At 38.7% G+C, this 26129-nt stretch overlaps 1 protein-coding gene across 3 annotated transcripts in view; it reads left to right on the top strand.

Moving 5' to 3' along the window:
* Positions 1-26129, top strand: part of LOC129728746 (serine/threonine-protein kinase 32A) — a 302204-nt gene that overhangs the window by 38213 nt on the left and 237862 nt on the right. For all 3 annotated transcript variants that reach the window (XM_055687205.1, XM_055687202.1, XM_055687211.1), the window contains exon 2: positions 14660-15009. In XM_055687205.1, the coding sequence (XP_055543180.1) occupies positions 14955-15009 (55 nt within the window). In that variant the 5' untranslated portion in view covers positions 14660-14954. The remainder of the gene's footprint in view (positions 1-14659; positions 15010-26129) is intronic.

The following is a 26129-nucleotide window of genomic DNA, read 5'->3' as shown; positions in this document are numbered from 1 at the left end:
TGAATAGATTAGTTATTGTGTCCGTCATTTTGTTTTCTGTCAGCAGCTGGGCATCAATCGAGTTGTTGAAAAGTCAAACTTTGGCAGTAATTGTATAGTCTGCTGATGACCTTTACATTTGGCTTTTCAAAACGGATTTTAATTCATGATTAGCTTCATGAAAGCTCTTCATGATAAAGTCAATGTTAGCTTGCCACCGCCATATTATTTTCACTCATCGATAAACATCCAATTTTGATTGAACTTGAATTAATTCTATCTTATTCGGGATCGTTTTTAATCTGGATGAAACTTTTTCTAGAGGGAGGAATTTGGCGTATGTCCAGAAATATACTCTCTAGAACATTCGCTAGAATGCGCCAACAGGGCGGGGGAGCAAAAGACCAGCACTGATATTGGCTCACAATAAACGTTCGAATTCCTGTTATACTGCATTACAAAGCGAACTGGCGCGGCAACATTCTGCCGATGTGCCTCGAGAGGGATATAAATTTGCTCGATTAAAATCCCACGCTGTGAATTGGTGCCGACTTCCGCACCCTCTCCGAAATCGCTTCCGATAGCAGAGTGAATGGCAAATGGATACAAAAAAGTAACTTCCAATCGTTCACTGCCTCTCCACTGTGCCCCTGCAGAACAACTGACACGCTGAGCCAATTTTCAATTGCTTCTGCGCTCGAAATCCAATAAATTGCGGGCGAAATTACGTCAAATTACCAAATGCCGGCGAACCCAAATTAGATTCCTTTTTTTTCTTCTCTTCTCTTTGCATTCCTAGCGGGCTTCCTGATTTCAGAGAATTCATTTTCTATCTGTTAGTGAAGAATGGCAGCGTGTGGGGTGAGGGGGATTTTAGCGCCTGTCATTTTATGATTTTATAACACCACCCAAAGGAATTCTATTTGTTCGACACTCATGCAACACGCAATCGGCATTGTCAATGTCTAGCCTGTGCGGAAATTGGATACCCTTTTTTCACCCAGCTTGCTCAAGGATACCGGTTGACTATTTTAGTACTCAATTGCATTAAAATTACACACCTAGCAGCTATAAATGCGGATGTTACACGTTACCGCCGTGCTTGCCGAACCGTAAAGCAACTCGCTGCCAACGCTTGCTAAACATTAAATTTTACTCATTTTGTTTCCACCATTAGGAAAGTGTTTTAGCTCTATCTTCTGTCAGCGCGAACCAGAGCTGCCAAACTAGGGAGGACTGGTCTAAAATTAACAGTCAGTTAAACTCAATTGTATAAACGAGCCGTCAGTGTCCTTTTAATTGTAGAAATCGGATTTCCTAGTTTAAACATCTTTTTTTCTAGATATCTGGCCTCACTGCTGCAGACGCTTCTCAAGGTGTCACATCATTGTGGCTATCTTAGAACCGCTATATACCAAGTTGACACTGTGGAAGCACAACTCAGCTGGTTCCTATGTTGCACAGTACAACGTGTGGGATTGACGCCTTACGTCGTCCGTAAGCCATTTTCTAGCGGAACAGGGAAGAAGCGGTGCCTCTTTGTCTATATTTGCTAAACTACGTACCTAACCTTTACAGACCCGTCTTAAAGCGTTAAATTTTACGGGCTCCGGTGCTGCTTTCGTCCTGGCACCAAGCGTGGCGTAACTAATGTTTACTTCATCATCAGCTGGTGTTACGTAAATATAATAAATGCACGACGGTCTTATTACTGTCTAGTTTGGGTATACCACGTGAAACTAGATAGAGTATGTGTTTCGGGAAGCCACAGTATCTGTCACTCGTGACATTTTCTTCGAATTCGGTACCAGATTTTGGGTTGAACAAGGAGGTGAATAACAGCACTGTTTTATTACGGGCCGTAACCACGTGGTCAATAACAGGGAGATGGAGTCAAATGAAAGGTCTCGAGTGGGTTTAAAGGAAACCATTGGGATCTCGTTTTTGATTTTACGTTCCATTAATGTCGTGACAAATTATTGTTAATTATTATCATATTTCAATATTTAAAAATAATGCTTGTTAAAACATGTTTATTATACATTGAAGAAGTGTTTTAGCGATCATTAAGGAACGCTTAAATATTTTGCGATTTGTTTTTGATGAAAGGTCAAATGTTTTTCAAATGAAAGGTCTCGAGTGGGTTAAAAAGCAAACCATTGGGATCTCGTTTTTGATTTTACGTTCCATTAATGTCGTGACAAATTATTGTTAATTATTATCATATTTCAATATTTAAAAATAATGCTTGTTAAAACATGTTTATTATACATTGAAGAAGTGTTTTAGCGATCATTAAGGAACGCTTAAATATTTTGCGATTTGTTTTTGATGACATGTTTGTGAAGTGACGCTAAGTGTTGTAAATCACTGAGGGGTGACATCTCCAATTCGTTTAATAAGGGAAAAAGAGTAGCGACTTAAGAACGCTTCCTTGCGGTACACCATCACGCAGAACGGCTTATAAAGGCTAAGTTTATGATGTGTGACGGTTTTTGAACCAGTCTAATCCACATGCCAGTGGGTAATGATACGGACAGGTACCATGCAACTGCCGTAGGAAGGGGCAGAATATGCACGACATTATTTCAGATTGCAACCGAACTGATAAACTTATTGAGTTATGAGACCTCCACCCCTAAGATGATGCTCGAAACAACTAGGCAAGAGTGTTACAATATACCTGCACCGAGATAGGAGTTGTCATTTTGTGCCGGCCTGAAAATGATTTAGGTACAACGAGCACCATTGACCGATTAAAAAGAGTCGAACCATGTGCACTCAGTTTAGTAGACATGGCTGCGTAATATACTGCTTCTGTGTAGCAAAAACTAGTTGTTCTTGGTCATACATATTTTACGATCTGGCCATTACTGCCAACCTGGAAAATGAACTATTCACAATAACAAGTTGCACTGAAACATTGAGATCTCATCTAAAACTTTAATTAGTATCAATCAATTTAGGTCCGTCTGTGCTCTGAAGTCTTTCGACATTCTATTCTGTGACCTTACCTTTCTTTATTCCTAGACACCTTATGGTAGCACAATTATTGTCAGAAATAAATTCTGATTGTCTCTGCCCACACGAGCTCCTGCATAGCAAAGAGAAACGACCTAACTGGCATCAACCGGCAGAACGTGGCTGCAGAAACGACAATCGCTTTTAGAAACTTGTGTCCCTCTGCGGGTAAAAGTTGCTGCCAGGGAAGTGTCGGCTTATATTTTTTTCGCAACTTTTTTTTGTTCTGTTCAAGCTTATCACAGCTCCAGCAGTTCTGCAGCTGTGTTGCAATGTAAAAGTGTGGGTACGGTTGCATCAGTTACCAATATGTACCTGTTCTATACTAGAGGAAATTTACGAACTAGGGTAAATGGTTTATTAGTGGGTTACAAACAAAAGTTGGTTACGGACGTACCTTCGTATTGGTAAAACTAATTTATGCATTAACTAGCTGAAAACACTGACGAATACGTTCGAGAACTTTATCGAGTTTCAGCCTTACTCCGCTCTGTCCTACAAGGGTGAATTCGTAAACCGTATGGCTCGGTATTTTTGAGTCCATAGAGGATAGGCAACCAGACGTTCGCTTTCAAATATATAGACATTGCTTCAATCGATTTTCTATTGTGTTGATAGTTTAGTTTAACTTAGACTTTGCCGAACAAGTTATTCGTTTATAAAGCTAAACTGGACTCTCCGCTATCGTCCGCCGTCAACTGAATTTCAAAATGGCCTCAAGCTAAATTTTAGACTTGTTAACGTCACGTCGATTACAAAATACTAATATTGGGGAGCATTAAGGTATTTGTCTCTGCCAGCATTTTAGAAAAGGTAAATCGTCATCTCGGATTAAAAAATGGTCTCGAGCATCGGAATTTAGTCTCTGGACATTATGCAAAATACGAGAATGCGAGCATTCTTCTGCAGAGCTAGAACACAACTGCGTCCATTAATTAGGACTTTTGTTGAATGATTCAAATTTGATTTGGCATTAGCCAAATATCCATACTTACAATTAAGGCGGCCCCATAAATTACGTAACGCTCATAGGGATGGAGGGGGAAGTGAGTTAAACGTTACGTAACGAAAAATCTCTGGAGTGATTCTCCAAAAACGAGCATTTTAATCAAGGAAATCCTTCTGCAGCGTTACGTTATTTTTATTGGGGAGTAGGTGTTGGCGTTACGTTTCGTGACATATCGGGGGGTGGGGGCCCAAAAATCGGGTTTTTTTGCGTTACGTAATTTATGGATGTCGCCTAGGGTATGATGGGCATTGGTTGACATACCACCAATCCCAGTTTGGGTAGACTCGTTCAATAAACCGTACCTTACCAGGACTCCAATGCACAGTGGTTCCCCCATAGGTCATAAATCCAAAAATCAAATTTCATTATTTTGGTATTTCTTCACCTCTCAGCATCCTTTGTAGTCTGAAGCTAACAATGACATCAATTATTGTGTTGTATTACGAAGGAATTGTTTACTGTGGGACTTGGAAGTACGCATAGTTTTCACTTTTAAACAGCTGTAAGAAGCATGCTATTAGGTTAAGTGCGATTTCACCCCTTTTTAGTGAATTTAAGAATTCCAAAGTGGATTTTTGATATGGAGGTCCAAAAAACAAGGAATGTTGAGCCTTTTTTAGTGGTTTTAAGAATGTTGTATTGTGTTGTTAACAACTGAGCCAACGGTAAAACAGGTACATTTTGATATAATAGACATCACCAATGTATTTTCATTTGTCAATTCAACAATGTTCTTAAGCGAATTAACGTGAGTGCAATACATCAAAATGTTCGTTAGGTATCGTATATATGTCCAAAACACAATTTGGCTGCCGAGACCTGCCCATTGGTTTGTGAGAAGTGAATACAAAATGTTTTTGTTTTGTTTTTGAGTGTTTTTTTCGGCGGTAATATTGGGCAACCCTTTTTCGGCGAATACCTTTTTACCTAAATATATTTCTAGGTTCATTGCTTACATGTACATTTCCCAAAATGCATATCTTTAAAATTTGAGCTGAAAAATCTGGAAAATTCATTGGAAGATACAAAATGTTTTAGAATCTATACACTCATCACTATAGGATTATTATAACTTGTAAGCTCGAATACATTACAGTTGCACACGATTATCAGTTTTTTGGAAATAATGTAATAGGACACAGAGCAACTGCATCAAAAGATATGCCACATGGTTAAATGAAGCAGATCTATCTTTTATTATCGAAGTATGATAACAGCACCAAGGAGAGAACAGTTGTTTTTCGTGGTCAGCCGAGAACGCAGAAAGATTTTTATTTTACAACTCTTTTTATGACATTTTGTGAATTATATTTTTTGTTCATTGTAATTTCCTTGGTATGCATTACCATATCAAATGAATGTTGTGAACCAAACATATCCCTAATTTCCAAATACACATCGAAAAACACACTTGTTTTATATGTATACACTCAATAAATTTCTGGCATCGAACAATAAAAGTTTGGAAAATTGCATAAAAAATAGTAGTCAAGCCAAAGTTAGTAAAAGATAGCAGCACTTTTAGATGACCCTTGACCACGAATCTATAGAAAATACTACAAAATAGATGTGATTTTCGAATTCAGCATCGAAAAATACACTAAGATTGACGTTTTGAACTCAAAACATAGGAAAACAATATTTATGACCGCCCTTCTTAGAAAACGGAACCACTGTGCAATGCCAAATTTCAAAGAGGCTTTAGTAACCCTTTTCCTACTTTCCAAATATGGACGTCCTTTGATTGAACAATGCTCCACAGTTCCAGAGTAAACGTTCAACGGTTTTAGTTTAAAATTGGCAAAAACGACATTCTTTAAAGTGAGTTCTTCCAATTTCATTTAGGTGATACCTATCCGGACAATGACCGGCCAACAGACGTGCATGACAAAATATGAATGACGGACACAGTCTCGTATTATAAAATTTGTTTCTAAGATTTGTTTGGAGACCGGTTTGGAACCGCTATATAGAGTTACTCCACAGACTAAGGAGTAACGTTCAAAACACAATGAAACCTGGACGCAGACTAGGCCCTTGTAACTCTCAAACATAGCGACTTGATTGGACTACTTTGAAGAGAATCTTCTATTGTTCTACCATTGCTATTATGTTTTTAGAACAAGTTACATTTGAACCCTCTTGTCCACAAAGTTAAAGTTATGTTGAGCACAGTTTCTAACCAATTAGATATCGTGTCTTAATACATCCCACAAACTACAGGGTGCGCCATAATTATTGCAATGAGAATCAGAAGACCGTTAACCATGTTTCTTACATGTGAGAGAAAACTTTCGAAATAAAATAATTTATTGAGTACAACAATTAAAAAAAAACAACTCATTTCATCTGATCTCCTTCAGCTCTGATGACAGCTCGTAGACGCTTAGGCTAAGACTCGATGGCGGACCGAATGTCATTTTGAGGAGTTTCCTTCCAAGCTTTGAGCAAGGCTTCTTCAACTCGTCCAATCTTGTGTGTTTTCGTGAGCAAGCCTTTGCTTCTAACATCCCACAAATCGAGAAGTCCCTAACGTTGAGATCTGACGAGTTTGGAGACCCCTTATCTTTGGTGATGACAGAGGGAAAGTTGACCGGAACATCGTCTTGCATTGAGGTCCAGCGTTGATTGTTATTCGTTTTCGGTAAAATTAAAATATCGACCCGGAAACCGACTTTGCATTGTTGTTACAATAATTGTGTCGCACCCTGTTATGGTTACATCGTCTGTGTGATTAATAGCATCATATCCTAGTCCTGCTACTCTTTTAATAGCTTGTCTACCACAATAAAAGCGAAAGCACTCTTTATTTAATGGATCTGACGTTCAGCTGCACAACTCCAAGCTCCAAAGAGTTTTAGGATACATTACCGAATGCTCCTTCAGTATCAGTTGATAATGCCGTCCAAAATATTTTTCGTTGTTTTCAACAGAACAACACTGATGGGGGACTTTAGGCTTTGTGAGTTGTTTTGTCTCTTTTTCGCGGTTTCAAAATAAAGATAACTCGGACCATTTACCAGGATTTGGTATGCAACTCATGGTAACACTGGGTTTGAATAATTCAGTCAACTGAGTAAATAGAACTTGGAGCAATGAATTTCGTATCTCCAAGAAGATTTATAAGGTTGAAAAGAGCAGACACAAGTTTTAGATAGGCATCTGCTGACCATAAACATTCTGTTTCGCCTGAGTCTTGTATCACAGCAGGTAGCAGGTTGCCTCAGAAAAATTAGCCCTCATCTTCTTGGTTAAGATTGTCAAGACTACCTTACGAACTGATTTCAAGTTTTTGTTTTAAGAATTTTGTGCATTCCTGCATTCCTGCAGTTCAGTCTTTTGGTGTACCTCAATCCTCTGTTATATGCAGTCAGTTTTTCTGCATTGATCTCAGTTTTAAGTAGTAGTGGGCTCGATTGAACAATTGTCTTTTTTTCTCAATTCTGCCAGTTTCTCGTTCCGTCAAGGAACATTATATTGGGAGACATCCCGTCAGTTAAATTCAAGGCTGGCACAACCCAAATTGTGCGGTTTTGTGTTAAAATTCATTAATTTTTGTCTGAGCTGTTGATAGAACTTTTTTGTTCTATCACTTTTTTTGAGTGATAGATTAAAAAAGTGAAGTAGATTAAAAGTGTAATGTAAAGATTTTGTGTTTTTAATGGCAAACGGTGTTGAATACTAGAAAGTCTCATCCCACGACCTGTTTGAATATTCACAAAAACTCCAGAGTTATAAATGTGTAAAGATATATTCATATCCAAAATGCCGTACTAAAGGGAAGCAAAAATGAGGTTTCAACTCGCAGGGCTTACTTATAAGATCTACAGATCCAAATAGGTTCAATGAAAATAAAAAGTCGTCAAATTGGAAATTAAAATGAAGAAAATTTGACACTGATTTTCAGTTCCGCAGATTTCAAAAAAAAAGTCTAAAACTCGACGGACACCGATTTCCGGTTTCTAGGCGTGATCTTGGATACGAAATTGGCATTGGTTAGGGTGTAGCTGAACGTTTTCCTCAATTGTTGCCAGTATTCCGTATTCCAGTTTTGATGCCTTAGCTCTCGCAACTGTTACCTAGATACAATACTGGGGTGACATTGCGCATCTCATTTCAAGCAACTCGAACTAAAATAAATGATTGCTGATGAGTGTTATGTTTCATTTTTCGTATTTTTCTCAACTTTGTGGGTTAGATGAGCTAAAGAACAAATTACAATGACAGCTTCTTTCAAGCTCGCAGCAAAACTGGCAGTGTGTAACGTGCTCTAAAATTGCAAAAATCGTTTGAATCGAGCTGCACAATGTCACCTCTGGTATCGATGCACATAAACCACCATGCGCTTCCATTGACGGTAACATCAGCTAGTTTCAATGGAGACGCCACCATTCTGGATGATTTCTAATATATTTAGTGCCATTATAAATTGGAAAGCTGTAGCTCCGAAATAAAAAAAGGTTTATCGTCTACAAAGTTTGATATTTCATGATCAATTTTCTGAGGAACCCAACACAATAATGCTCACTAATCCTAAATACTAGCACTGATGCCCACCTAAGTTTATCATAGCATCTTACGCATTTTTTCTCAGTTTTCGAATGCTCTCGCTCAAAAACGCATTTTTTTGAAATAATCCAATTTGGTGGACAAACTTTTGAACGTTTCAAATGAAAGCTCTAACCTGTTTTCTTTACAACAAAGTTTTTTTTTTTTTGAAGTAGCTTTGATAGCAGTTTCCAGACATAAAGCTAAAATAAAATATCTAGAAATGCTGCAAGTTCAACTTTTCTAAACTATTTCACTTTTTGTTGACCAAGGGGTAAAACACTCAAGGGCCATTCAATTTCCACGTGAACCAACTGCAACTCATTCGCGAATTTGAATAATGAAATAAAGGTACAAATAGTTCATCAATAAAATTTCCCTGCGCTAAAACTGAACCACACAACAAATATGCAACTAAAGATCCAAAAACGATATTAAATCTCTTTTTTTTAGGTATCGACATCTAGCGGTGGAGAGGACGCATTTTACACTCGAAATTTTATTATATTTATCCCATTCATACCTGCTCGTGGTGAATAATTATTTTGGTCTCTAATACAAAACCATCCAAAACCAAAAACTAAAAAGACTGTGCGCCCTCTCGCCACTCTTTCGCCGGGAGAATTCATTGTTCTTTCCGGTACTGGTATAGCGAGCGTGCCTTTTCATGATAATCGTACAGTACCACATTCGATGCAAAATGCTCAGAAACAACAAAACTATCGCTTTCGAACCTCTCATGTTACTTTTTTAAGTTACCTTGATTTCGCAACTTTTTTTCGCCCTCCTGTCCAATCCCGTATTTCAGCGAGTTTTACATTTTTACAAATAAACATCTTATTTGTGAACTATATCAATGGAATTATTTTTTTCATGAATCTGACCATAAAGTGAGCGTTTTAGAGTTCTTTCATCAGAATCAAAAATTTATGCACTAGGATTAAAAATAATCCATGAATCACCATGCGTTTCCATTGGCACTAACATAAATATTTTCAATGGAGACACCACCATCTATGAATGATATCTGATATATTTAGTGGCTTTGAAGACTGGTTGGAAACGGTTGGGCAGTGCGTACCAGCATTAGTAATAATAGTTGGCATAAAATAGAGACCGTGGATCAAGTGGTAAGCGACCAGCGGCTTGTTGTGTATATTTAAAAAAAAAAGCCGGTTCTACAACTCACCTTCCGCAACGTGCCCTTCTCTCACGAAAAAAGACCTAATGTAGGCTGGCTGGTTCTTCTCACACATTACCAACATACGCACCAATCGTGGTATGGATCAGGACCGCAACGGCGGCACTAGGAGTGTAGGCACTGATCGGCAGAAACGACTGGTATCGTATGACGGAAAATACGAGGCAGTAGGGTATGAGAGAAACCGGATCCGGGCGATAAACCTAGGCAAGTCAACGAGGGAGAACAAGAGGAAGTACAAACGGGTACGCAACGACATGACCACAATTCTCAGACGCTCTTTTGCGCCAGCGAGAGGATTGTGAATATGAGGAATTCGAGAGGTTAACCGTTCTCGCAAAGGTTATGTGCCGCAAGCCGACATACGCAACGACACGGATGCCGGTGAGGTGGTCGATAGATGGAAGCCGTAATTCGACGGACACCTGAATGGCGATATAGCAAGCAGAAGCGGAACAGGAATTGTCCTAAGAGCACCAACAGCAGATGATCGATGTTATGAAGTTTATCGTGAGATGAAAAAGCTGAAGAACAATAAGGCCACCGGCAAAAACGGATTGCCGAGTGACCTTTTCAAGTATGGTAGCGAGGCGCTGCATAGCGCACTGCACTGGTTTAGGGCTAGGATTTGGGAGGAGAAAAACTGCTAGACGAGACAGATCCTGTTACGTCGTCCATCTTTAATCTTTAACTAAGAGGTTCGTGAGTCAGTACTCACTTACTTACTTAAATGGGCATACGTCCTAAGACATGGCCTGCGCAACATAATTCCGCCAACTTGATCGATCCATGGCTGCCCGCCTCCAATCCCGCGGGCACTCCGTACTTGCCAGATCATGCTCCACCTGGTCTAACCATCTTGCTCTACTGTCCTCTTCGTCTCGTACCAACCGGATTCGAGGTGAGAACTAATTTTGCAGGGTAATTGTCCGTTGTTCTCGCCACGTGTCCTGCCCAACGTATCCATCTAGATTTGGCCACTTTCTGGATGCTGGGTTCACCGTAGAGTTGCGCGAGCACATGGTTCACATGGTTCCGTCTACACACTCCGTTCTCCTGTACACCGCCGAAAATGGTTCTCAGCACCCGTCGTTCAAAAACTCCGTGCGCTCGCAGGTCCTCTCCAAGCATTGTCCACGTCTCATGCCCGTAGAGAATAACCGGTCTAATAAGCATTTTATACAAGGTGCACTTTGCGCGCGAACTTAGACGTTTCGACCGTAATTTCTTGTGGAGCTCATAGTAGGCACGACTCCCGCTGATGATTCGCCTCCTAGTCTCACGGCTGCTGGTATCGTTGTTCTCAGTTACCATTGAGCCAAGGTTCACGAACTCGTCAACAACCTCAAACTCATCACCGTCGATTATCACAACACCACCTAGGCGTGTCAAGAATTTAAAAAATTGGTCGCAGTGACGAAAATACCCAACACGGAAAAAAAAGGCGTGACCTGTCGCGCTCAGCACCACCCGCTAGCATGAACTTCGTTCTAGACGAATTTATCTTCAGTCCAATCTTCTCTGCTTCACATTTTAGTCTGGTGTACTGATTCGCCAACGCCTCAAATGTTATGCCGACAATGTCCACGTCATCCGCAAAGCAGATTAATTGACCGGATTTAACGAAAATCGTGCCCCGCGTGTCTATTCCCGCTCGTCTCACAACACCTTCTAGCGCAATATTGAACAGCAGGCAGGAAAGACCATCACCTTGCCGAAGTCTCCTGCGGGATCCGAATGGGTCGGATAGACCACCCGAAATCCTTACACAACACAGCACATTCTCCATAGTGGCCTTTATCGGTCTAGTAAGCTTCCCGGGGAAGCCGTTCTCGTCGACAATTCTTCATTGCTCTTCACGATTAATCGTGTCATAAGCGGCCTTGAAGTCGATGAGGAGATGATGCGTAGTCACTCTGTATTCGCGGCATTTCTGTCGGATCTGCCGCAGAGTAAAGATCTGGTCCTTTGTGGACCGATCCTCCATTAAGCCGGCCTGGTAACTTCTCACGAATCTGTTGGTTAGTGGTGACAGCCGCTGGAAAATTTTTTGGGATATCACTTTGTAGGCAGCATTCAGGATAGTGATCACTCGGTAGTTTTCACAATCTAGCTTGTTGCCTTTCTTGTAGATGGGGCAAATAACCCCATCCTTACACTCCTCCGGTAGGCATTCCATTTCCCAAATCTTAGCAATCAGCCCGGGCCCATTTTGAGAAGCTCCACTCCGATACCGTCCTTTCCAGCTGCCACGTTCCAATATCTGCCGACATTGCTCGTCAAACCATTCGTTACGTCGAATCGGTACTACGCGACCTAGGACGTTCTCCGCTACACTGCTGACTTGACGGTATTCCAGCACGCCTCTAGAGGGGCTTCTTCCAGCTCGTCCTCTTCTAGCAGTGCAGCTTCGAGAGAAAGCGCGTAGTTCGGGTTGCTTCAGCCGCGCGAGATTATACCTTGGCAGGCAACAGTACCGTATGTTGTTCACAACGGATAGTTTTTGGCGTATCTCTACCATCACTAGATAGTGGTCCGAGTCGATGTTAGCGCTCCGATAAGTCAGTACTAAGCAAGTAATATAGAAAACCCGCACAATCACGAGCCAGTTCATTTTGATCCGATCAATCTTAAAGAAATATCACGAATACAACGTGCCCATACATCACATCTTCATTGACTTAACGGCGGCCTACGATACAGTCGATCGAGAACAGCTATGACAGATCATGCACGACAACGCATTTACTGGTAAACTGAAGCGGTGGCCAGTGGATGGAGGCCACCATGGTGTCAATATCCTATTCCCATCTTAATTTACCTCGCGTTTCCAACTTCATAGAAAATTGCCGTGTTCAGCAAGTCAAGGACTTTTGAAAAGTGAACAGTGCGGTTCGAAATTTCACTGCTACGTGGCGCTAGTGTGCACTCAATTCAATGTATTGTGCCCCTAATTCAACTTGCGATTCCGATTTCCTAGAAGTTGCAGTCTTCAGTAAAGTTGTTCAGAAGGTTAAGAGCTTCTGGATGCTGAATGGTTTGTTGCAGAGTTCTACCGACATGTGACGCTAGTGTGCATGTTTTTTGTCGTATTTAACCTAAACTTATCCGCGATTTTCACTTTTTAGAAAGTTGGGGTCTTCAACCAGTGCCAGCCAAAAAAATCCTTCAAGAGTACGTATCGCACGTCCACCGCATTTGTTTTCATGCCGAGGAGTACATGTTTTCCAAAAATTGGTTTATCTACAGAAAAAACTGTGTTTAAAAGAGACGATTCAGCGAAAAACGTGCCTTTATTCCTTTTGAGAAATTTAAATCGCTGAATTGCTGAATATGAATCTTAGTAGTTGGATTCTCGACTACTTGCGCCACACAATAACCTTCATTTCAACCAAATTATCTATAAACCAAAAGCCCTTGATCCCCCGAATAATTTTTCTGGTGATCGCAGCTTCCTAAGTGTTTGGATTCCTGATATAATATAAGTTTAAAATACTCAAAACTACTTAACTTAACTTTCAAGGAAAAAAATTGCGTTACATTTCTTCATTCTGTACATATTACCAATAGTTTTGTTATAAGTGCAAGTTCCAAGAAAAAAGTGGATATTCAACTCTTTTTTTTAATTCGAAGCTTAGTATTCCTCTTCAACCCATTCCTGGCGGATGCAATACAGTTTGTGTCAATTGTGCATGTAGGATAAGGAACGGCTTAAGCAGTAGCGCCTATTTTAATCAGTGGAAGAAAACAGGCCTCAAACTCCAATTTCAATGATGGAAACGCAAACTTCGATTGTCTAGCTGTCTTACGAATATAAGAAATACCGTTAATCACAAAGCAATCTGTGAACAATCACTAATGGAAAAAATAGACCTATATTGCAGCCATTTAGGAGCCACTTCGGGTGCAGAAATATGTCGCCTGCAAAACATATGGAAACTGCTTAAAACAGGTTCGGGGTGATTGGAATAGTATCCCTCGATTGGTAACTTCAATTGATTATTGTCATGATTAACAATCTGAAAACAAGTTTTAACAGAGAAAAAGATTGAGAACAGATTGCTATACTTCTGTTTGAATTTCACCCAACACATTTCGAGTGTTTCGTCTCAATACACAAGCGGTTCCTAAAGCTGCTTAGAATGTGTTCCCTACCCTAGTTGCTGCGTAATGAGAGTTTAAAGGTCATTTCAGAAGGTAAAGCTCGAAATCTTTCCGCCGGAACAGGGTTAGAATATTTTAATGAAAAAAATGGCGTAGTTTTTCCTTACAAAGCATTATTATTTTCAGACAGTTTTTTTTGCAGCTAAAGGTTTCTGCACGCTATTCAAAGTGTGTGCTAGTATGCATACACTTTTTTTAGAAAATTACGCTTAAGTCTGAGAAATTGCTTAAACCGCAGAAAAAAAATGAAAGTGCAAAACCAAATTCGTGTGCAAAGTTTCAGTCAAATACAAAATGGTCTACTGAATTCTTGCGATTTTCTTTCAATTATTTTAGCTAGAAATGCTCAGTTTTGTGATTTTAAACGTTTGAACGTTTTTGACAGTTCCAGAAATTTTTATTATTTTTTATGCCAATCCAAAAGGACAATATTGACGCAGATTAAACATATATCTTTTTCTATATAAATACGAATGAGTAACTTTTTTGACACTAGAAAATTGCAATTAAATCAAATTCAAAGCTCTATAGCGTAACATAAAGATACTATGAAATTGTTGTTCATTTGTATAAAACTTGCTTCCAGGAACGAGTCGTTCACATATTAATTGCACCCATGCTCGTTTATATTAAGTGTAATTCGATCAACTTATTTATATGAAATTATAATAAATTTCTCTGCAGCCACCACCTCTGAACAAAATTTGAAATTGAGTCTCTTTGTGCATTACTTTCAGGCTAACCTCTGTACCCTGTGCCGTTAACAGCGAAACCACGAGACCCAAAGTATAGTGTTACTCTGTTTGGTGCCGCCGTAATCATCAGTGTAATAAAAGCGCACTCCGAAGCTTGTTTGTGGGAATCGCAGCGTGAAGTGCAGTGCAATCACCAATCAACTAGTACAGTCAGTACACCGTCCGTACCTGTACACGCCGGTACTGCGCACAATATCCGGTTGACGCGTGGTCAGCAGCGGCGGATTTTCGTGGAATAACCGCTTTCCGGCTTGCGAGAGTAATTTGCGACCTGGAGATGGGTGTAACCTCATCGTCACGCCAGGACACCAGTCTGCTGTCGGATGAGGACGGTAAGTGATTATTCCCCTGTGCGGTTCGCTTCGTGATACGCGCGCTTTTATTGGGTTGCATCGTCCTTTGTCACCAGACGTTACCAACGTTGTTCCGGCTAGCATCGACGCTAAGATTACAAATGTTCCCGGCAGCATTGATCGAGTTTGGATGGGACTCACTCGAGGACCGCGGTGCCTGTTTGTCTATGACACAACAAGATAAATTTACAGCAAACATCCGTTCGGTACAATAAACTGTCAAGCGTGCTTTTGCGTTTGCTGAGTGTCACTCGGGTGAGGGCTTCCACTCGGGTGGGGGAGCGTAGCAGTGTCACTGCGGGTAACGTAATGTGCACTAGTTGGTGTGACGAAACATTAGAGGAAATAACCGTAATTCGGAATATCCACGCCTTGGTTTACGCTAACTTTTACGGCCATGATTTTATTTTAAATTACCTCTAAAGTTTTGGCAAAGCAGCTCCCACAATTGCTTATTACCCAGTTTGACAAAACCCTTTTTCGTTGGTTGACAGAATTTTCATTTTCCTGTGGTGAAAAGCCGGCACATCTTAGCAAAAGAGAACTTTTTCGGTTGGCTCAACAATTTTGCAGCATAGAAGAAATAAACAAACAACCGTTTTATTCTGCGTCAGCTTTCCCACCAGCACAAATGCTCTGGGTGCTAGTGTGAGGACTTTCTGTTGGGGCGAACACAAAGCGACCTTTAGCTCCAAACTATCCTCACGCCGAGACTGCGGCCATCGTCGCCGTCAACCAACGGTTTCACTTTATCATCTTGTTAGGCTGCGTTTCTACACGGCTTGGCACGAAGCATCTCGCGCGTTTTCCTTTTATTCCGCACGAAAAAATCCGGATGAAGTTTTAACACCCGCACTTCAGCACGACGGCGTTTTTATGGCTTGACATGTTTAATTTAACTGTCCTCCGTGGCGGCTAAGTTTCGCAGTTTGGTTTTATAACGCTGGCTAGATTTTTTTTTTCCATTTTATTCCGCTTAGGGATTAATTTCTTGAGATTTAGTTAGTTGAGGTTTAAGGAATTTTTCGAACCTGGTGACTGTCTTACAATCGCGAAAAGAATCACATTAGAGTGTCTCTTAACATCATGAAAACTTTCTTATTGAACTATTCAACGACATATTGTCGTTAGTTGGTGGAATACGAATGTCGCCGAATGAGTTTGAGACTAACGACAAAACAGTCGCCTTTATCCTCGAGCACACATGTTGGCTTGTGAAAAAAAATATAAACCTCCATTACGCCTAATAATAAAAAAAACTTATTTCCTCCACTCTGAGCTGATCTCCCTAAAGAGTAAGACTACGAATGAAATCTTGAATCAGAAAAAGTTGTCACGAACATTTTTCCGCTCCGACACCGACACCGTCTTTCGGTCGTGTTTTTCCGCGGCAAGGCGTGGGTGAAACTTTTATCCCTTAGCCAAATCCAAAGAGAGCAATTAAGCGCATATTGTGTCGCGTGCGGATAAGAAAATGATGCGGGAAAGATGAACAAGCAAAAACATCTGGTTTTTGCTGATACGGGGCACATGTTACTACCGTCGTCAGCACCGTGCGCTTGGCTTGCTGACTTAGAGGGGGTGGGCCATTTTCATCTGCTTTACTTCAGCATGGCTTAAATCTGTCATAATCCGCACAAATCATCACCGATCCTGGACACTTAGGTGTGCTGAAATGCTTTACGCCTGAAATTGTAGCACAGATTACAGTATTCAAATTTCACGCAGGATGAAATGTTTTTCACATTTTAATTTAAATTTTTTCTAATAATTCTGGATAATCTACCAAAATGGAAAATTTTATAGCTTCAACGTTCAATTCTGAGCTTAATTATGTACAGTTCTAAGCTCAATTTGTGTTCATTCTTTTGCTTGTGTTTTTTTTTCAGGTTTTAATAAGCTTCTTGATTCTGAGCTTGATATCGTATCGTATTATTTTTTTAGCTTTTTTTGGAATTTCAGAAGCGTTTTTTTCACTATTGTGAGCCCAGTTTGTAACTATTATCTTGTCATTTTCTGATCTGAACTACTTAGAATCTATAGAAGCGTTTTTTACGCCATTCTGGGTTCAATTCTAATTCATTTTCTTTTATGCAAATATTTCAAAACAAGAAAAAAGTGGTGGTAACTGTCATCTCGCTGTAAATATAAGCCTTAGCTTTGAAAACCTAAAAATGTTACCCGAAAACTCTTTTTCAAGCCCAAAGAAAGAAAAAAAGAAATTGTTCTTGAATCAAGCTCAGAAACACGAAAAACACTTTCAGTGACAACAACAGGTTTAGCTTTTGATGGTTTGCTCTTGATAGTTGAAAACATGTAAAAAACGGCCAGGTAACAGGCAAAATGATCCCCTATTTAACTAAAATTCATCGCGATGCGAGAGTAGCCTAATCCCCCATTACACCAGCAAAATAAGGCACTGTTTTTCACGGCGTTAATTCCTGTACGATGTTCTATATTTTTTTCTACGTTCATGCAACTTTTTCAGATAATTGTGTTTTTTTTAATGTTCTACAGTGGTGGCGAACCAGCCTGTGGCTCAAAGCCAATTTATAAAGAAATTAAAAAAAAAAGGATGGTTCTACATTTCAAGTTCTTTTTACTGTGTCTACTTCTCTTTGCTTTTTTCCTAATTCTGTTTCTTCTCAATTGATTCTCATTGGGTTGGTATCTATTGGTATCTTGTTTGTAAATTTGTTTTATGTCTTTCGGTGTTCTTCTATTTCTCCTTTTATGTTCTTTTTTTAGATATTTTTAGATTTACTCATATTATTTTTTCAAATTTTTCTTACACTTTTTGCTCATTATCTGTGTTTTTTCTCCTGCTTTTCTTTTAGTTTTTACCCATTTGTTATTGTTTTTCCTACTCTTTTTTCAGATTTTTCCTATATCTCTCTGTTTGTTTTAGTGCCTTACACTGTTTGCTTGAACAATTTTCTTCTTTACTCTGTGTTTTCTGCCTCTTTTAAACATTTTTCTATAGTTTTCCAATGTTTTCTTTTTAGAATTACTAATGTATAAATGATAAAACTGACGTTGACGTAGAACTACATAAAGTTGTTTGTACCATTACTAGCGTTGAATATGTTTAAAATTGTGTGCAAAATAAGAGTTGAAGTGCTATCGAATTTAAGTTTGCACACGCATCACTGAACAGGAATGAAACAAACACTACACAACGCAAACGAGTTTCAACAGTCAGAGTGCATGCAGATTAAAGTAACATTTAACTGGTAGTTCTAGCGCAAAACGAGTAAGTATTAAATTTTCAATTATTTGTTTGTTGTCCTTATAAGGACAATTTGTTGTTCAATTCCATATCGGATATAATATTGATCTTATCTGTGTACAACCCCGACAAAGGGGATAAGGCATTTTTCTGATGAGACAGTTGAAAGCTGTTTTCACATTGTAAATTTGACGACCAATATATTTTAAATACCAGCATCCCAAAACGTTTGTCTGTTGTCAAAATACGGCAACTTTTCTTTAGAGGAACTGCCGGCTAATGTACCTACTACTGATGCAGCTCGCTACCACACAAAGACAACTTTTACTGAAGGAAGAGCCGCTGCATCAGCTGGCCCTGCCACTATCGATGCTGATATTCGCTGCAACTGTTGCTGCTATCCGCTGCCATTGCTATCCGATGTAATGCTGCTTCTGCTAAGTAAGAATTGTTGTAGTCGTCATCTAGAACTTATGTGAGCAGTTTCGGCTAAAACAGACATTCCGAATTACTAGGTCTGTAATTTTGTCGACCGTGCTTGGGAAAGCAATCACATAACGACCAATTCGATGTCGTATTTTGTGTTTTGACAAGGCTTGACAATTTTTAGAAGTATATTCGAATTATAAAAATAAAATTTAAATTTCCTGCATTTGAAAGGATTCTTAGCATTTTTTTATTTTTTCCCCATAACATCCCTATGTAGCCGAACTTCCTGAGAGACGTAGTTCTACGTCAAAAAACGATTCCTTATTGGAAATTTCCAAGGAAATATTCTAACCTTGCTTTTTGGGAATTTTTAAAGCCAATCAATAAAATGCCAGAACAAAATGGCTCTCAAAAGCCTAGAAAATGAAATCTTTTATGACAACCACAAACGCAAAAAATAGTATCCTAAATCAAGGTTTAAAGGATCCTTTTGCTGCACTTTTGATTTTTTTTGACGTAAGATTTTGTAAAATTGAAAATGAAACTGGCAAATGTTGCGTCAGATTTCAAACGATTATAGCAAGCGAACGACTCTGGGACGGGTCAGTCTCGTACTCGTGGAATCGTGTACATACTGTAATGAATTAGCTTCATGAACATTTTTATGCTTCTGTTGGTTAGATAGATGGACACGCGCCGCTTTTGTATAGAGAAATTCGCGATGTATAGTTTTATCGCTCATCTGATCACATCGCTTATCATGGTCAATCCTGATCCAACGTGTACCCATCTCAGTCATTTATATGTCGGTGGATAGATAAAATGTGTGACAATTGTTTGATATAATGTTCAACATTGTTGCTTTACTGCTTGATGGTGCTTTCCTTTCTGCTTTTGGTGCTTTGCTAAAGCTTTCCCATACATTTTCCTTGCTATTCCCTTGTTCCCCGAGCACGGATAACAATAACATGGACGGAATAAATTTCACTGCCTACTTATTCTGACTCAATGAAGTGTTTTGTTTCGTTTCTCTTTCTCGAAACTGTGTGGCCACGCCCTCATGGCAAAAATCTACGCTGAACTCGATACAAAAGACTGCGTGTAGAAAACTCAGCTTCAGTCTAGTTTGTCACACAATAGCGAGTGGAGTATAGCTGTTAGAGGTGCGCGACATTAAGAAACGAGAGCTGTATACGAGTCAACTTCCAGGCACTGCGGTACACCTTACCTTTATTTTGCATACGGTAGCAACAGTTACCATCGTACGCTGCAGGATATTTTGCTGGCACAGCTACTGGAGGGCATAGCGGATATCAAAATATTCAGTGCTACCGGTGGTGGTGCGATCATCAGCGTTCTGTAGCACACATTTCGTGCTGAAGATTATAGAAGCATTTCTTTTCAGAATATAAATGCTTGAAAATAAGAGTTATGAGAATTTTCACAACTACTACTAGTGAGAAATTCTCATGTATTCTGGCATCGTTATTTTTACAATAACGACCATCAAATATAACAATAACGACCATCAAATATATACGGTAGCCTATGAACGGTTTATCGCAGCAAATAATATACATATATATATATTTAGTCTTACGTCACCATTTCATACAACCCCTAGGGCTGTATACCTTGTAGTATTTCAACTAATTTTTGAAACGTTTTGTATTTGTTCCTTCAGCTGTTTTTTGCTCTTTTCTTTATTTGTTTTTAGTTTTTATCCTTCGTTTTCGTTTTTTCTGATTTGACGTAGAACTACGTCTCTCAGAAAATCCGACTACATAGGGATGTAAGATAAAAAACTAAAAACGGATGAAGAGCTGGCATTCAAAATATGTGGGCCGTCAAGTATTCAGTGTGAAAACAGTTCTCCACTGTGGTATCAGGCGAATGCCTAACTCCCAATGTCAGTAATAGCATAAAGAAGCGATGACTACCTAATTGAAGAGTTTTAATGTTGGAACGGTTATAAATTTGACTTAATCTCCATGCCTTAGAACGTACTGGGTTTTCTCTCCCTCCAGTAATATGCAACACCCAACAGCCTCTGTTATCTGCATCCAAACGACACTAAAACGCATAATCAATTCTTGAAAATTGTCAAGTCTATTTAAAAAGGTCCTTGTTAATACACAGGTTTCGATTCATCTGATTGCTCGTTTTAAGATTGTTTTCCCTAACACGGTCGGAAGAATAGTAAATCTGGAATATACTATATGGCCTGTATAAGAGCCTGCTTCTGTTTAAACTAGTCACATCAGTTCTGGGCAGTGATTAGGACAATCCTCACTTGGCAGTAGTAGCAGTGGCGGCGGGAATCAGCAGCGATAGTGGCAGGGCCAGCTGGTGCATCAGCCCCTCCTCTAGTAAAAAGCTGCCTTTGTATGGTGGCGGGCAGCATCACCCAGCAATTCCTTCAGTGGAAAGCTACTGTATTTTTGCCGAATTAACCATTCCTCTATCTCTTATCACAAAAATGTTAGAATTTTTGATATATGAAAACCTACTGTAACATATGCTCGCCGTACTCTAATATGAATGGATTGGGACAAATGGAACCTAAAGGAGTTTATAGTCCTTCAGCTTAACTTCAAGGAAAAGTATTGACATCATGATTCCACTTGCCCCTTTTAAACCTATACGTTTTTGAAATACAACTTTACTGAATAAATTATTCTTCTATCTCTTAACACAAAAAAGTTAATTTTTTTATTTTCAGTATAGTAAACTTTTCATACTTTTTGACAATTTGTGATTATGCGGGTCATTCATACAAACAATTGCTCTGAAGACATTATTAAGCTAGGATGAAGGTAAAGGCGCTATGGAATTAAGTTCCACTTTTTGCCTTATTGGACCACTGTGCACTGTCGGGGATAGCACAGAAATGCGATCAGCATCACATCCAATAGTAAACTCGTCAACAAATTGTTATTTTGAGAACAAATACTAAATTGAACAGGTAATATCTTCGGGTACCTGCGAAGCGCACAGTTGTATTTTGGCAATACACAATGATGTCGTATTTACATGTGCAAACTGAAGTTCGGTAACACTTCAACTCCTCATTTGCACAAAATTTTAAACATATAAGTAATGTACAAGTAATGTAACAAAGAACCTTATGTAGTTCTATGTCAACTTTGCGTCAACCTGCGGTCGTGGCTTTGCACACAACCCTTGTCCTTTTTTTCTGGTTTTTGTTCATCAAGCAGACAATGTGTGCACTGGAAATATGATACAGATTTGGAAAAATATACCGCATCCCGACGAGACTTGAACCCCCCCTCCCTGTCTCCGGCATGGTGTTTTGACCAATTAAAGTACTGGGGACGGTGGTACTGTTCCACAATCTATATGCGTATCACATTCCACTGCCGACTTATTCTATTGCTCATCCCTAACTACACACACTGCTGTGCAAGCGTTATTTTTTAGACTGAAAGGAATGTCTCATCACTCACAGAGGAGTCAGCTGATGCGGATAACTTTTATAGACCGGTGTGATCGAGACCAAAGTCTGTCTGAGTCGCGCTTGCAAGTGCGACACAATAACGGGAGCACCTTCCGTAGGGCGAAATTTTTCGAACTAAATTTCTATTTTTACCAACGGCTTTTACCCGTCTGGTTTTTGTTTTTGTTTTATTATTTATTTCTGATTTTGTGTATTTTGTCTTTTATTCTACAGTCTTTTGTTTTCTTTTTCACTGTTTTTTCATTAGTATTTTTTTACTCTTTTTAGATTTTTCTATCTTTCCTTCCTCTTTTTTGAAAAAAGTGCAATTTTTTGTCAAAAAGTCTTGTTTTCTTTAAATTATAACTTCAAAAGCATGATGTATAAAAATAAATTGATATATGAATTTTGGAGAAAATTCGTTGAGGATTCCAAAAAAAAAATTATCAATTTTGGGCGACAGTGTTGACAGATGTTTTTTTTTGCATTTCGCAAAATGAAATTGCAGTTTTCGACATATGGTTATATTTCTAGAGAAACATTTCAAAAGGTCCTATCTGATTTGATCAATTTTTTGATCGATCATTTTTATTTAATCACCACAACTTATTAAACATCTTTTATGACACGTTATTTGCAGTAGTTGATAGCGGAGGGATCACTCTAGTCTTCTAAATGAAAACCAGGCTTGGGAGAGTTACTAAAGCTAGACCATTACCAAAATAAAAAGACGCTCCGGACAAACGATGAAAGCAGGTAGGACCTTTTGAAATGTTTATCTAGATTTTGATTTCAAATTCAACAATCCCATTGTGTTCCTGAGAAAATGTTACGTAAAAACACTTATTACTAAGGATTTTACGAGTTATTGCATTTCTTATCATTATTCTGCTATTATCTTCAAAACTGGCCTGATTGTTTTTTTTTTTATTCTCGCTTATTTTCCGTCGGTCTAGTTCCGCCACTGTTGTTGTGCCAATCACCAACGCCCGGGAGGCGACTCCACCCAGGACCCTAACTCACGACCCGTTGATTAACGGACCGGCGCCAACGGCTTTACTTCCTCATGCGATGGAAGGCGTGATCCCAGAGATTTTTCGCCTCAGAAAATCTCCCGGGGTTGGCTAGGATTGAATCTAGACCAGTTGGGTTGGTTGTGAGTGGATCACGCCACCCCACAACCATCGACACCTATGTCGGCGTTGGGATTCGAACCCAGGCGTCGAGCGTGGTTGGCGGAGACGTTACCAACCACGCTAGGCCCCCGCCTATGATTGTTTGTTTTGTTTTGTTAATTTTTATTAGAGACCTTTTAACCTTAATGGTCATTCGGGTCATGATTATGAACATTCAATAATTTCAACAATTTGAAGAAAATGATTCAAGAAATCCAAAAAAAAATTAACAAGTTTGCCTGGAATTGTTGCCAGTTATGTTATTTTTACAGTTGAAAAATAAATTTTTCGGCCAATAAGTATATTTTGATTTCAAATTAGACAATTGTTTCGTGTTCCTGAGAAAATTTTACCATAAGACACCTATTACGTTGAAGAATTATGAGAAAAACTCTAGTTACAGCATTCTTAAGAAACTTTTAATACTTTAATTTAAAGATAATAGCAGAATAATAATAACAAATGCAAGAACACGAGTTTTGCTCATAATACGCTATAATTAAAATTAAAAGCTAAATCAAGGAATCCAGAAAAAATATAAGTTTTGACCGGAAGTGTTGCCAGATAAATTATTTTTGTATTTGAAAACTAAATTTACATTTTTCTCTAAAATTATTTAGAATAATAAAATAATAATATAAATAAATATAAATAAATAATAAATAATAAAATAATTACGAAATTTACAGCTATTTTCGTGAAAAAGCTATATCTTGAGATAGGCTCATATTACCACGGGGTAATAAGTGTTTTTTACGTAAAATTTTCCGAGAAATACGATGAAACCATCAAATTTAAAATAAAATTAGCTGTATATGCCGAAAAATGCAAATTCAGTTTTAAAATACAAAAATAATCTATCTGGCAACACTTCCTGCCAAAAACAATATTTTTTCTATATTCATTGGTTAATTTTCTTCAAAATTCACCCATCACTATTTTTCGGGTGTCTTACGTCTATAAATTGTAAAAAAATAATTACGAAGTTTACAGCTTTTTTCGTAAAATTGTTGTATCTCGAGATTGGCTTATATTACCTCGGGATGATAGATGCTTCTGATGGAAATTTTCCAAGGATTACGATGAAATTATCAAATTTGGATTATAAATGGCTTCATTTGCCGAAAAATGTAAATTTAATTTTCAAAAAAAAAAATTATCTGGCAACACTTCCGGTTAAAACTTATATTTTTTCTGGATTCCTTGGTTTATTTTCTTCAAAAATCATCTATCAGCATTTTTCGTCTATGAATTGTAAGAAAATGAAAAAAGAGATTTTGAACAAAAATACGTGACTTTGCAACAAACAGAGGGGTCCCACAGAGCGGGGGTATTCCAATCGACACCAAATTTTAAATTTTCCAAAGTGGCAGTAGTTGAATAATTCTCCCAACTTTGAGCAAAATCTGTGATAGTCGTGTCCAAGTTTGTGCTTTTTCGAGGTCACTTCGTATATTTTTTTCTCCTTTCCTTTTTTTTTACTATAGGAACCTGTTTTTTGTTGATTTCAGTTTATTCTTATTCAGTTTTTTTCTGCCTTTTTATTTCTAGTTTCTTGTGAACAGTTTTTATCTATTTTCTACCGCATTCTACTTTTTTTTTATTCTCGCTTATTTTCCGTCGGTCTCGTTCCGCCACTGTTGTGGCCAATAACCGACGCCCGGGGAGGCGACTCCACACCCAGGACCCTAACTCACGACCCGTTTATTAACGGACCGGCGCCAACGGCTTTATTAACGGCGTTTATTAACGGACCGGCGCCAACGGCTTTACTTCCTCATGCGATGGAAGGCGTGATCCCAGAGATTTTTCGCCTCAGAAAATCTCCCGGTGTCGGCTAGAATTGAATCTAGAGCCAGTTGGGTTGGTTGTGAGTGGATCACGCCACCTCACAACCATCGACACCTATGTCGGCGGTGAGATTCGAACCCAGGCGTCGAGCGTGGTTGGCGGAGACGTTACCAACCACACTAGGCCCCCGCTCATGCCGCATTCTACTTTATTAATTTTAGTTTTTTGTTACTATGATGTTCCTGTTTGGTATCATTTCCATTCTTATTGTTCTATTTGCGCTTTCCATCTTTTTACAAGCTTTCATCCTGTTTTTCAGATATTTACATTTTGTTGGGTAAAAAAGGCTTTTTTCTGGTTTTGCTGCCTTTTCTGCTCATTTTTATTTTATCGTGTTTTTTTCATGTACTTTATTAAGTTCTTCTCATTTGCATTTGTATTTTTTTCTGCCATCATTACTTATTCTTTGCCTCCAAGTTCCAAGCGTTTATCATATATTTCTTATCTCTTCTACTTTTTTCAGGTTCATTCTCTGCTTTGTTTCTGTTTTGCTTTATGCTCATTTGTTTTGTTTTGGCGTTTTCTGCTTTTTTCCAATGTACTTTTTCTGTAAATTTTTATTAGAATTATTGCTCGTAAAGACAAGTCGAAAAAAAGAACGCTATACACACATTGATTATATTGTTTTCTTACCATACGTCACAAAATACCAAGCGTCTCCAACGAATGAACAAAATTAAACCACTTTTATTTGAGCTTCGAAAAAACATTTTTTACAGTTAGTAATATATATTATCATTTATTTAATCATTCATCCGACTAAAGTCTTAATGAATAAATTTAAATATAAAAGTATACGGCTGGGAAAAGCCACCTTGAAAGGCTGTGAAGGCAACTTTCAAGCTGGCCTAAAAACCCAGCATCTTTTGAGAACAACATTTAGCATAGTACAAGCGTAAAATAACATAGAAGGTTCAAGAAGGCCGTAGTTCGTACAGTGTGCATTCGTTTGCAGTAG

The sequence above is a fragment of the Wyeomyia smithii genome, chromosome 1 (genome assembly GCF_029784165.1).
Source record: "Wyeomyia smithii strain HCP4-BCI-WySm-NY-G18 chromosome 1, ASM2978416v1, whole genome shotgun sequence".
NCBI classification, from domain to species: Eukaryota; Metazoa; Arthropoda; class Insecta; order Diptera; family Culicidae; genus Wyeomyia; species Wyeomyia smithii.
The sequence above is the reverse complement of the archived record's forward strand: the minus strand, read 5'-3'. Positions and strand labels throughout refer to the sequence as shown.